The 12,527-nt window shown below is 38.7% G+C and overlaps 1 protein-coding gene across 3 annotated transcripts in view; it reads right to left on the bottom strand.

The window, feature by feature from the left end:
- The window catches only part of paqr6 (progestin and adipoQ receptor family member VI), a 29,966-nt gene that overhangs the window by 5,236 nt on the left and 12,203 nt on the right, over positions 1-12,527 (bottom strand). For all 3 annotated transcript variants that reach the window (XM_051956286.1, XM_051956288.1, XM_051956287.1), the window contains exons 2-7: positions 10,713-10,984; positions 7,017-7,144; positions 6,265-6,470; positions 3,155-3,281; positions 1,350-1,446; positions 801-945 (exon numbers count right to left, since the gene is read on the bottom strand). In XM_051956286.1, the coding sequence (XP_051812246.1) occupies positions 801-945; positions 1,350-1,446; positions 3,155-3,281; positions 6,265-6,470; positions 7,017-7,144; positions 10,713-10,984 (975 nt within the window). The remainder of the gene's footprint in view (positions 1-800; positions 946-1,349; positions 1,447-3,154; positions 3,282-6,264; positions 6,471-7,016; positions 7,145-10,712; positions 10,985-12,527) is intronic.

Here is a 12,527-nt window from a genome sequence, read left to right as displayed (position 1 = left end):
ACCCACCCTGGCAGAGAATTGAATTCATTGCCGTGGGTTGTCTAGCGCGGCTAGGCTACTGCAGTGAGGCTTTTCCAATATTGTGCATCCCTGGAAGCTGTTTCACAAACTGCTATTTCACAAGACACAGGCCTGCTTGAGATACACTAGTTAGCTACTACATACTACATTAATATATTAAGCTTTCTGTCACAATAGTTCAGTCATGCAAGCTAGCTTGATCCTATCCTGCTATAAGAGCATTAATGTGTATGCATATTTAATACTGTAGAATGTTAATTAATCCCCTTTTAATGCCATTATGAAAGAAACAGGAACACACATAATAGTTATTTATATTAACATTTACAGTGGCAGCCTAGCATTACTACTTCTATATTAGACATGGATACACAGGAGAGAGCATCTAGAGAAAAGGTTGTATTATTATCAGCTGCCACATTCAGAGTAGAGCTTTGTCATCAATTCTCAAATCTTGTTACAATTTATGTAAAGTCTGTGAAATGATCTCAATCATAGGTCTACTCTTTAACTCTAAAGAGAGTTTTGATTCAAATGTACACCTTTGTATGAAAAATATTCCGCGAGTCACTGCTGCTGATGGGGAACCCACAGAAACATTACTAATGCCAGTTTAACCCCTGCATGCAGTCATACCAGAGAGCTGTGCAATGAAATGTGGTAATCTGTAACACTAGTGGAGATGGGTTTTCATGTCTTCCTGCTGGAATCGTGGTTTGAAACACAACGCTGCACAAATCAGCAAAGACAAACTGTATTAAACGCCAACAAAGACATACCGAAGAAGTCGAAGCGCCCCGGGGCCAGCCTCTCAGGGAAGTGGGCAGTAAACAGAAAACAGGTGAGGAAGGCAAAGAGAAGGTGGTAGCAGTAATTGGACAAAGCATCAGTCAGGCCACAGCTTCCACCGCAGCACAGGAGGATCTAAGCACAGAAAACACAGGCACACTTTTACAATTAAACACATTTAGAGTGTCTAAAACTCCATAAATGTAAGAAGGTTAGCAGCACTGACCATTACATCATTTCTGACCTAGTTAGAGACAAAAAACTACAACAAACGACTTGCATAATGTGCAAGCTAATCATCACGGTGATTAGGCAAATCAATTGCTGGCAGCAATATATTTGTATTAGATTAAGAAAGGAAATCAGCTTCTGGGTTACTGAGCCAAAGTCCTGCTAAAAGTATTAAAGCCTGGTACTAATCAGCTTCAAGCACTTACATAATAACACAAACACAACAACACAAGCTGCAGAAAAATACGCTTATTCAGACAGCAAATTAAGATTTCAAATTCAGATAGAGAAGAATATTGTTGACTCACCCTGTAAAACAGAGGGACAGTGTCAAATATAAACGGGACGACAAACGCTCCTGTCCTCAGAGCTTTACTTCTCTGTGGGAACTGGAGCTCCACGAACCTGTGCAGACAAACGGAGGGCAGAAATCTAACTTTACTTTGTCCTCTCAAATCAGTCAGTCTTTGTGTCTTAGTGCAACCTGCTATCAGACCTGCTGTGAAAGCTTTAGACTAGTTAATCACACTACTGTTATCCTTAGTGTTAAATTCAGTGGTTTCTCTGATCCTTATGGAACAATCCCACACTAGTTTGTTCAATGTGAGGCAACTACTGCTGCCTCACAAATAAATTCACTCAAAGAGGTTACATGTGCATGTTTAAATGCAACAACTGGAGGTTGTTTAGGCTTAGTTTAACCTCCTTAAGTGGCAAAACTTGCTGAAAGGTTTGAAAGGGATGCTAACCTTAAATATATAATTTTTTAATAACACAACTTATCAGAGCCAGAAACTACACAAAATTGGAAAAAATCTTTGGATTTTTAACTTTGTTTTTAAAGGTTTCTTTATTACTTTTCCAATTAATACAGAAAAATTATTACAAAGAAACATAAGAGTACCTCATATTACAACAAACATGATGAACACTCCCACACGGTGAAAACCGCAGAAGAAAAAAAAAATAAAATAAAATAAAGTCCCCCACCATAAGCAAAAATTAATTCACAAAAAATAAGTATGCAGGACAAAAATATATAACACCACAACTTATCAGAGCCAGAAACTACAAAAAATTGGAAAAAATCTTTGGATTTTTAACTTTTTGACAAACAATGAACTTCTCCTCTGAGCACACCATTCCATCAGGACAAATAGCCAAATCTAAGCTTAAAATTGTGATTATTTTATCCAAATTACTTTATTCTACATGTCTCACTTGAAAAATTGCTGAAAAATAAACAGTTTGCAGTCGCCAGATGGTGCAAAAAAAAATAAAAAATTCTGCGCTCCTTGTCACACCTGAAACAGCCTTAGTGACTCATCTATGACTAACAGTCACATGATAAAAACTCAAAGACTTTTCAGGTGAACTGTAAGTAGTAAAATATCTATCGTGCACGGAGTCACTACTTTTTTTCCAGCATTGGTAACACTTATGCACACTTGGAAAAATGTTGCACATGATAATTCAGGGTTTTTAAAAAAAATTTCAAAAGAATAATCTGAGAAATTCACCCGTTTTTCATACTTGACAATTTATGACATAAGTGTTATACTGCACAAAAGACATTATTAAATTTCTCTCTACTTCTAGTCATTGTTGTGCTGTTTCCATACAGAGCTGCAAGACTTGATAATGAAGTGAAAGTGATTCCACAACGAGTAAAAAGGTGACAGGAACAAAAAATGCCCAAAATCTTATTGGGGTTTGGATGGTTAAAGTCTTACGGGTCTCTCTTGTTGCTGCAGAGTTGCAGTGGGTCACCGTGTATGCAAGAGCTGCTGAGACTAAAAGAATTTCCTTTGTCTGGCTTTCAGTGGAGAACTTTAAGTGTCACATGACAGTCTGAATGCCGTTTCCTTTCCGTGACAGAAAGAATGCAGGCCTGAGGGAAACACCAAAATCTTTTGGGCATGAAGCTGTCGCTCTTATGGAACGCAAAAGCAGAGAGGCTATCTGCATTCAAAACTCAAGTTACACGGAAAATGTATATCAAAGCTCCCCAAGTACATCTGTTTACCTTCATTCTGCATTCCAAAATCTAAACTAACCCAAAACTTAAACATTCAAACTTTTCGATGCAGGCCTGAGTTCAGCAGCTTCTTACCTGGAGTAGCAGGACAGGCTGGTACAGAACAGCGTGTTTCCGATGGCAATGGGAACAAAATGCTGATGGAGCCAACTGTTCACCCAGCAGTCTGGCATGACATAGTATCCGTAGCTTATGGCACAGCCTGAATACAAACAGAAAGAGCCACCAGATGATGAGGCAACTTTGAAGCTAATCTTGGTGCATCTTTTCATTTTTTTCAGATATTATTCAACCAGGATGGTGTCTGGAGATTTGATTTTCTCCTTCAAATGAATCCTGGCTGCACAATTTTGTGACACAAATCAACACATGGCAGATATTTACTAAGGAAGAAGAGTAGGGATAGAAGAGAGAGACACTGTAGCACATCTAAACCATGAAAACATGACTGGAATTATGGAATATTTTCACTATCAATCCATTTAATAATTATTTTCTAAATTAAATTAAATAATGCAAAAAAAAAATGCCATTACAGTTATTTTTTTTACCCACAAGGCATGTTTCTGCTGCACAAAGCTTTCTAATAACCAAAAAACATTCATTTTTTTTTACAAAACAAACAGAAAACAGCAAATGTGTGAAACGATGAAGGTGGGACTCAACAATTCAACATATTTGCTGAATAAATGAATAACAAATTATCAAAACAGTGGTAAATAAATTTTATCTGGACTCACAATTCAACAAACAGATAAAAAAATATTTATACCAAAACAGAGCAAAATTAAAGCTATGCATTATGCAGTATTAAAAACCACCACGAACACAGAATATTACAGTGTCTTTTCTAAAACGGCCACTTGGAGTCGCCAAAGTAAAAACACTTTAAAACTTTACACAGTGCAGCTTTTATTATTTAATACTATTAAGGGGCTGCAGTTTCAATGTTTCTTTTTATCCCTTCAAGCAGGAGGAGCTGCATACCTTCGGGCTTTGTAAAAAAATAAGTGAGAGCAATCAAATATATCAGAAAATGGGGTAAAAATGCTCAAATAGAGTGAGCGTGACACAGTGTACAGTGAATTTATATCAAAGTACAGCGCTGATCTTTTTCTGCAGAGAGATTGTTTGGTCCAAAAGAAACCTCACAATAAAAAAATCAAAGCTCTGCCTCAGCCCGTCCGGTATTTTTGTGGGTTTTTTTGTCCTGCAGTGATAAAAGCCCCCTGCAGTTCAGTTATCCCTGAGATGGACTTTTGAACACTGTAAACTGGGTAAATCTTGGCACTAAGAAGCTTTATGGTGGATTAGGAATCCGGCTGCCAGGGGGCCACATCGTCTAAGACATGCCTTTTAGTAAAGCTTTGTTAACATTTGACTGATGTCCTACAGGTGGGATCTTGTAAATGCAACAGGGGTCATAAACACACCCTTAAAGACAAATAATCTGAAATGCCCAGACATCTCTGAATTATGCAACATGTTACACAATACACAGTTCTCATGGTCAAGTGCAAACTAAGTAAATGTGTTGCACGTGTATGAACTTGATTGTAAATAGGCAGGTAGACTGGAAATGAGCATGTGCGCAACAAGTGCTGCATTCCTAAAAGACAGGTATGTTTCTGCTCCTCCCTTGATGAGACTACTGTACTGTGTGCAGGCAGGTGCACACAGACAGAGATAGAACTCATAAGAGAACCAGTTGTTTGGGCCACAGGGCCATTAAACAAACTATTTATCACGTAGAGGCAGAAAGCAGAAAGATTACTTTGAGGTTTGAGATTATACGGGAATCAGACGTGTCCTGATCACATCTAGTCGATAATAAAAGGCAAATGTATGCAGCAGTGCTTTGAATATTACGGTTGTGGAATTTGCCAGGAAAACAACACAGAAAGAAAGAAATACTTCGTCTCTGGGGCTCCTCTAAAATGACATATGTGTGCATTGCTTCAGATAGATTATTGCAGTTAAGGACAAAATAATAAAGCAGCTGTCATTCAGACTTCATTCTCAACAAAGTGTCTGCCGCTGGATCAAACTGTCAGCAGCGTTTCATGGAAATCAACCACGGACAAACTGCTCTCTCCAGTACAGACCAGAACTAATCTAAACATTGGGAAGTTAGGAGGTTTTCAATTGACAATATAAAGAGAAGGCAACAGTTAAAGGGAAGTCTGTGTGCCCCCTGTTTCTGTAAACATACAGTTAGTGGTCCATGTGTGAAACCTGGCAACAAAATACCACACACAAAAAAGAAAACACTGCTGAGTTGTCGGGCTGCAAGAGATTATCATGGAACAATAACCATCTAATGTATCGCAATTTTTAAGGGTTTGAAACGCATAGAGAAATATTTGGCACCATCCAAAGAAGTTTTAGGTGCTTAAAAGAGAACATCGGTGAGTATAACTGGTCATATTTTATTGTAAAGTCTCCCTTTCATCTGCTCCCCTTTGCCTTGTTGATACAAACTTAATGCTTCTTGTCATGAATTAAAGTTGTTAAGGAAGCTCAGACAATAAAAACCTGAGTTTCCTTTATTTAAACCTTCTACAATTTCATTTAGCAGACGCTTTTGTCCAAAGCGACGTACAACACAAGCAAGAATTCAGACATAAGGAAAAACCTGTAGTAAGTGCAAAAAGTGCTTCAAGTGCGATTGGTCAAAGGTGTTGCCATCAAGTTGCACAACACAAAGTTTTGTTTACAAGCAGCAAAACGAGCAAGAAACACCAAAAAAAAAAGGAAATTTGATTGCAAATAGGCAAATATTTCAGCTACAGACAGGATGGCATTGACTAAGATCAGCTACTGTCATGTTAGGTCTTGCACTTGTTGCCACCACACGAGGCTACAAGACTAATTTATTTGCTGAGTTCAATCAGCAGCACAAACCTCTATATGATGAGTGCACAGCCAGATCTGAAAGTCATGCACTGCCAAAAACTAATGTGGATGCTTTTGCCAGCGTTGCACTATAAGAGAAAGGCTTTTTTTCAGCCATTTTTAAATTGTGTTTTATCTTCTATGGAGAGTGATACAAAGTGATTCTATTTTTTCAAAATAATGTTGGCAAAATCTATTTTGTTCTCAGTTTTGTGCGCCTCTTTTCTGCATGGAAGCCAAAATATCAGAATCAAACTGTATATTGCAGGGATTGGACTAGCAGGCCTTACCTAGGCTGTAGAGGCTGAGAGCTCCGTAGTCAAAGAAGTAGCAGATGTGACGGGACTCTGAGGACATGGTGCTGAAGGTGTGTGCACAGCTGGAGGTGAAGGGGTAGACACAGATGAGCAGCATGTAGACCAGCAGGGGCCAGGTGTAGCTGTCGGTCAGGAAGTTCATGGTGGAGCAGAGAACGCAGAAACGCCACAAGAAGTACCTGCAAAGCAACGTTTCATCTCACTTAAAGAACAAACTTTTACCGTCTCACGCTGCTCGGGACTGTCAGAGTTTTCGGACATATTTGTGTATTCAGATTTAGGCTTATTGAGTTTTTGAGAATCCTGTCTGCTGTTTTTCCACCTATCTAAAAGAATTTCAACTGCACATCCTATCCTTGTGTTTATATTCTCTCCAGCACTGTAAAGAATTTAAAGAATTACATCTTCAAATCAAAACCAAAAGTCCTCCGGCTTTTACTGATCCTCACAAACTCTGTCATGTTTACACAGCTGAAGGGAAAACAGGATCATTTTATTGCGAATTGTTCTGGCCTTCATCATAACCTGGAATTTGATAAAAAATTCTTCTCATTTTTGCGATTAGGAAATAGATGCAGGTATGTAATTTAGATTTTTTAAGATTGATTTAGACCTAAAATAATACTGGAATTAAAATGCACATGTCAGGAAATGTCGTGCCATTTGACTGAACTGCTTGCAACACGTTAAATGAAGGTGTGATGGATGTTTGTGAACACACCCACCATGTCGGCAGGAAGTGGGTCCAGATGTTGATGGTCTCATTGTTCATCTGGAAGCTGCTGAGGACGCAGTCGAGCGCTGAGCTCCGCGGGTGACGGTATCCAGAGATGATGTTGTCCTCCCTAAACACCTGAGGACCACACACACAGTCCAGGTGAGCAGACACATAGAAAACCCTGCTGGTCCTTCAGGAGAAAAAATTAGATTTTCACCTGAACCAAAGAGAGATGAGCAGATAGCAGACAGCATCCAGAACCACAATGGAACTACATTTAGAGAATTTTCAAAGTAGTTTCAGGGAACACTTAAGCATTGATCTAAAACGTGAAATTAAGTGAGGACAAAATTCTGTAAGAATGGACAATGGAAACCCACATTTTTAACCTGCTGAGAGGGGGATTCACCATCATTCATGTTTCCCAACTGAACAGATCGACATCCCAGGAGTTTCATTTTGTAAGAGCAGTGTAGATTTATGGATTAATGCAGATTAAAAAAAAATGAATAAGATGAAAAATGCAGTACAACTAATAAACATAGAATTTATGAAAGAATTACTACAAATTTGTGACTGACCGGTGATTAAATTCATATGTTTTTGTGAATTAAAAAACAAAAACAACAGAAAACGGATAAGAATATACTCGAAATAATTTTCAAATAATTTTAATGGTGATGCACTCATTGGCAAAGTTACAGATTGAGAATTTTTTCCATGAAAATAATCCCTTCCCGCGCTGCAGCTCGAGCACACCAGCTCACCGGCAACTCTGCTCGAACACGGTGAAACTACAGAGGCATGCATGAGTCAACTTGTAATATTGAATCAGTTCAGCTGTCTATCTATCTATGAATCAGAAACCGATGCTAACGATGTAGAAAGATGCAATCTGCAAGCTGACAGCACTGCCTCTTCTGGATTACTTCATATAAAAGTCCGAATTTGGTTTTAGAGATTGTCAACAGTACATTGTAGCTTTAAAGCAGAAAAGCTAATTAATTTTTCTGACTGCTATTTTCACTTATGAAGTGTCTAATAACACATAAAAACACCACACAGACATGTCAACAAGTTTAAAAAAAAATTGCTAATGAAAGATTTTCATCAAAGGGGGTCTATAAATTTGGTCGAAAAATAACTATGACCAAAATAAATTAGATATTTACATTGCCACACTGCTGCTAATATGTCTGTAAATTACCTTAAACACTTGTTACTAACCAGCTGACAAACACTGAAACCAATATCTGCAGTAAACATCAGCCAATAACGACCATGAAACAAAACTGCGTCTGCTTCCAATCCTTTGTTGCAGACGGTTTATCTCTCTTGGTCCAAGTTTTGTTTCAGTAATTTTTAATAATGATGACCACACAAGGTCAAACTAAAATTCCACAAATGAAATGTAACATATGAGCAGTAAAACTGTGTATTTTCTTTGTTTCTCCTCCTTAGCAGAAGCTTCAGTTCTTCATTTCATGCCTCACTGAATGCTGTTATTCCTGACAGACTGCATATGTTGTGGAAGTGGTGAAAAGTTGTTTCCTTGGACTAAAACGTCTCTGCGTGTGCAAACTGGATGGACTAAGAAGGAAGATGGGAAGATAAACAAAGATAACAACTATGTAAATATTTAGCAGGAGAATCAGACGTCAGCTTACACAGTTCAAACTAACTGTGGTGGAGTTTGTTTTTTTTAGCTCTGTAGATGTTGCAACTTTCACAGGGTTTTTCAACTTTTTTGTAACATTTATTTCCTATCAAATACAATGTTTTTACACTTATGTGCCTTCACGTGTATTATAAAATGCTGCATCTTCATATTTTATCGCCGACTGATGCAGAAAAAGTGTCACTGCAACGGTTTTGACTGACCTTCACATTGAATTGCCAAAAATGATCAAGTTGTTGCACATGAGAAATGAGGTGTTGTACATTTCTGACAGCAGCAGCAAATAGCTTGCTTGTAATAAACGCAAAAAGAGCTGGAATATTAAAGATTATTTTACATTTAATAACATAATATTGATGACATATTTGTAGTTGTTGACACCAAAGTCGTGGCTGGAAGAGGTGACACAAAAACTGCTCCAACAATAACCAACTCTTGTGAGATAAGGTCAGTGCAGCAGGGTGGATGCAGGCCAACACAGATGCCTGAACTGCAGGACTTGACCTCCTGTTGACAGCCTCAGCCCCAATCAGCTACCTCATTTATCTACCACACATTGTCTGTCTACTGTGTGCAAATTAACTACTCTTTAAACAATCATTGGAAATGCACTTGTAGCTTTATTACTCTAAATAAAATTGAAATCGACATAAAATGATAGTATTCTCAGCATATTCCATCATTAGAACCTGGTTATTTTATCATGAAATGCTAGCAACAGACTCTGGGCAGACCAGACCTGACTTCATAGGATTTTCTGTTAATAGAACTAAAGTAACAGGTGATTCCAGCACAACAACTGTTGAGGAAGTAGCATGAAAACATGTAGCTTCCTAGATGATGAGCAGTGATATACAAAGTGCGGTTTGTAATTTTTACACTCGACTGTTTGGCATGTGTTTGAACAAAATGCAGCCACAATAACAACTTCTTTGATATGATATCAGTTAGTTTAGAGCCGACTGAGTAAATGCTAAATAAGTTAGTGGCTGCCTCTATTAGGTTGGGCCAGTTCAAAGTTGGGAAAAATACAGCGATGCTCACAGGTAGTTTGTCCCACCAGTTGACAAAATTAGTGGATAAATCTTTGAAGGCTGTTGATGTGGATTTGCTCAGGAGTAGGTATGATTTCAGCTCTACTAGGGCTTGCATGAGAAACATCTTCAGGCAGGTTTTTCATATGAAGAAGTCAGCTATAGATGCAAAGATGTGCATTTTATCAACAGGAACATAATAAAAGTCACTTTAAATGAAAAAAATCCTGTTTGCTCTATAATTACTACAAGACTACATTGCTGTCGTTTTGAGTAAATTATTTCGAAAAGGTACAGAGAGCTGTGTTTAAAGCAGCAGTTTCACATAGCCAGACCTTTCTCTTCTGGTTGTGGTTGCACCTCTTTATTCTGCTATAGAGCAGAAAAAAAACTGTTTGGATTCTTTGTGCTTCTTTAACCCACTCACTAATCTTAGGTGGTGCTAAGCCCAGGATGCTGTGATGGTGCCCCTCTGAAATAACGGGTGGAATTATTTGGTGGAACATTTGCACACAGGGAAGCAGCAACTGTCATTAAAATGGCTAATTCACCAAAAGAACCAAGCAGGACTGCCTTAGTGCGAAACAAAACTTATCATTTTCAGTGTGGAGTTGTCGCTCAGAAGTCACTGATTCCAATAGCAACGGAGATTTTGAAAACTGTAGGTCTGAAGTCTACATTCTTTAAGTTTTTTGAGAATCAGAGTATCTAGAGTGGCTTTATTCTGCATGTACTGGTTTTGTAAGACAGTGTACCAACTAAACATAATCAATATTTCACCCTGAAACCACCACAAACTTAAATAACAGGCTACTGACTAACTGCTACTGCATTCACCCTCACCATTTTATACACTTCGGACACGTCTTCACGCACAGCAGAAGACATGTCCGAAGGTGATGACAGGTACATCACAGGAAATTTAGTATTGACAACAAGATGACAGCCTGTCAAAAGACCTCCATCACCCTGCAAAGGATGTGCTGCTTACCTTGGGGACCTGATGGATGTCGAAGAGCTGTGGGAGCTTGATGCTGAGCATTTCTGTGGGTAGTTTGATGGCGCCTCTCCCTCTTTGACAAACCTCCCTCAGCCTGGCTCGCCCCCCGCGGCAGAGGACCAACCAGACCGGGTAGTCAAACACCGGTAACCTGGCCTTTTGGTCTGGACCGTCCGACTCCCATCTCAAACAGCGGCCCCAGCCCTGGCTCCACCCACCTCCGACGCCGCTACCGGCCCGGATCCCCCGCCACACTGGAAACACTGCAGGAACACAACACAAGCAATTAGATGCCAACGCAAGAGCAAAGTCTAGATTTCTCAACACCAGCTCCTCATTAAAGTCAGACTACAATCAAAGATTCAGGAGTGGTCATTTGCACCAGGGCTCTTCTGCAGCCTGAGGTCTTCTGGTTCCACGTTATTTTTTTACAACAAGAACATGACTGTGGCTCTTAAATTGGAAACCCTCTCACTGCTTAAGATCTGGGTACAACTTCCTCCAGTTCTACTTTGGTCTATGAAGCTGTAGACACCTCCTGAATGTCAATAAAATGTTGGTTTATAAAATGAACATCTTAAGTCTTGCTTCATTCAACCACATTGTGGATCACAGCATACTAAGAAAAAAACATCTGGGATGACGAACAGATGAATCTGAGAGCGCATTCGCTTCATGTTCAGTCCACACCTGTTCAAACAGATTTCCACCTGGTGTCGAGCGCAGTCGGTCACAAACATTTATCTAACATGAGAATGCTTGGTGCATTTTGAATATTACAAGTGTTTTAAATTCTCTTGTTGAATTTTACTGAACACCATTTAGATGGTTTAGTTCTTCGCTTTGACATGCTAAAGTCCACAGCTGTAGCACTTTTCTGGACGTCGTGTCCCAGGTCCGTCTGTGGGTCGACGAGCACAAGACAAATGTTCAGCATTCATATGAGCGAGCGCTCGAATGTGACATCTTTTGTTGACTGAAGCCGGCATTGAGAACAATCTCTTATTGTGGCTGCTCTAGAGACGTACCCAGACATGGATTTGAAGAATGCCTGGCATTGTCACATTGCAGTGGCCTGTGACCAGACGCAAACATGTAAAAACGGCGAGTGTGCGAGGGTGAATATTATAGAGAACATTCCTTACATGTCAACAGAAGACAGCAACACATTTTTAATGTGACAGACAAGATTTAACAAGAGTATCTGAAGGACAAACATACTACATGCTACACACTTACTTTTTTAAAAGTGATGTAGCAAGTATGAATGTCTGAAAGGTACAAGCTGTCAGTATATTTGGTTGCAAACGTTTTCTAAGTTCTAAATTGAGCACACAAGTCACTAAAAAAAAATCCTGAACACAACGATAATACCAATTAGCTTAACAGTCATACTTAGCATATCGTTCAGTCTTTTCATGTATTTTCAGTAATTACGTAGAATGTGTTTAGAAACAAATCTGTGGCGTTTTTTGGGTGTACTATGTAATTTTCTAATTCAATGTTCAAGGACTGTTGGAGCACTAAAACCTTTGGATTCTTTAAAGATAAAATAAGCTTTATATTGGTTAATAAACAAACTCAACACATAAGTGTGTATGATAAAAACTAATAATGATATTAGTATTTTTTTCTTTCAATTTGCAGCATAAAACTTGATATTACTAAAAACTGCAATGTGCATTGTTTTGACAATGCATACTTTTCCCCATAAAGAAGTTAAGTGTAGCTAACATCTACACACACAAGCTGTTCTTCATACCATTAACGCACCATAAACTGTAGTTGGTTTCATAATAGAAACTA

The sequence above is a fragment of the Acanthochromis polyacanthus genome, chromosome 12 (genome assembly GCF_021347895.1).
Source record: "Acanthochromis polyacanthus isolate Apoly-LR-REF ecotype Palm Island chromosome 12, KAUST_Apoly_ChrSc, whole genome shotgun sequence".
Taxonomy (NCBI): domain Eukaryota; kingdom Metazoa; phylum Chordata; class Actinopteri; family Pomacentridae; genus Acanthochromis; species Acanthochromis polyacanthus.
The sequence above is the reverse complement of the archived record's forward strand: the minus strand, read 5'-3'. Positions and strand labels throughout refer to the sequence as shown.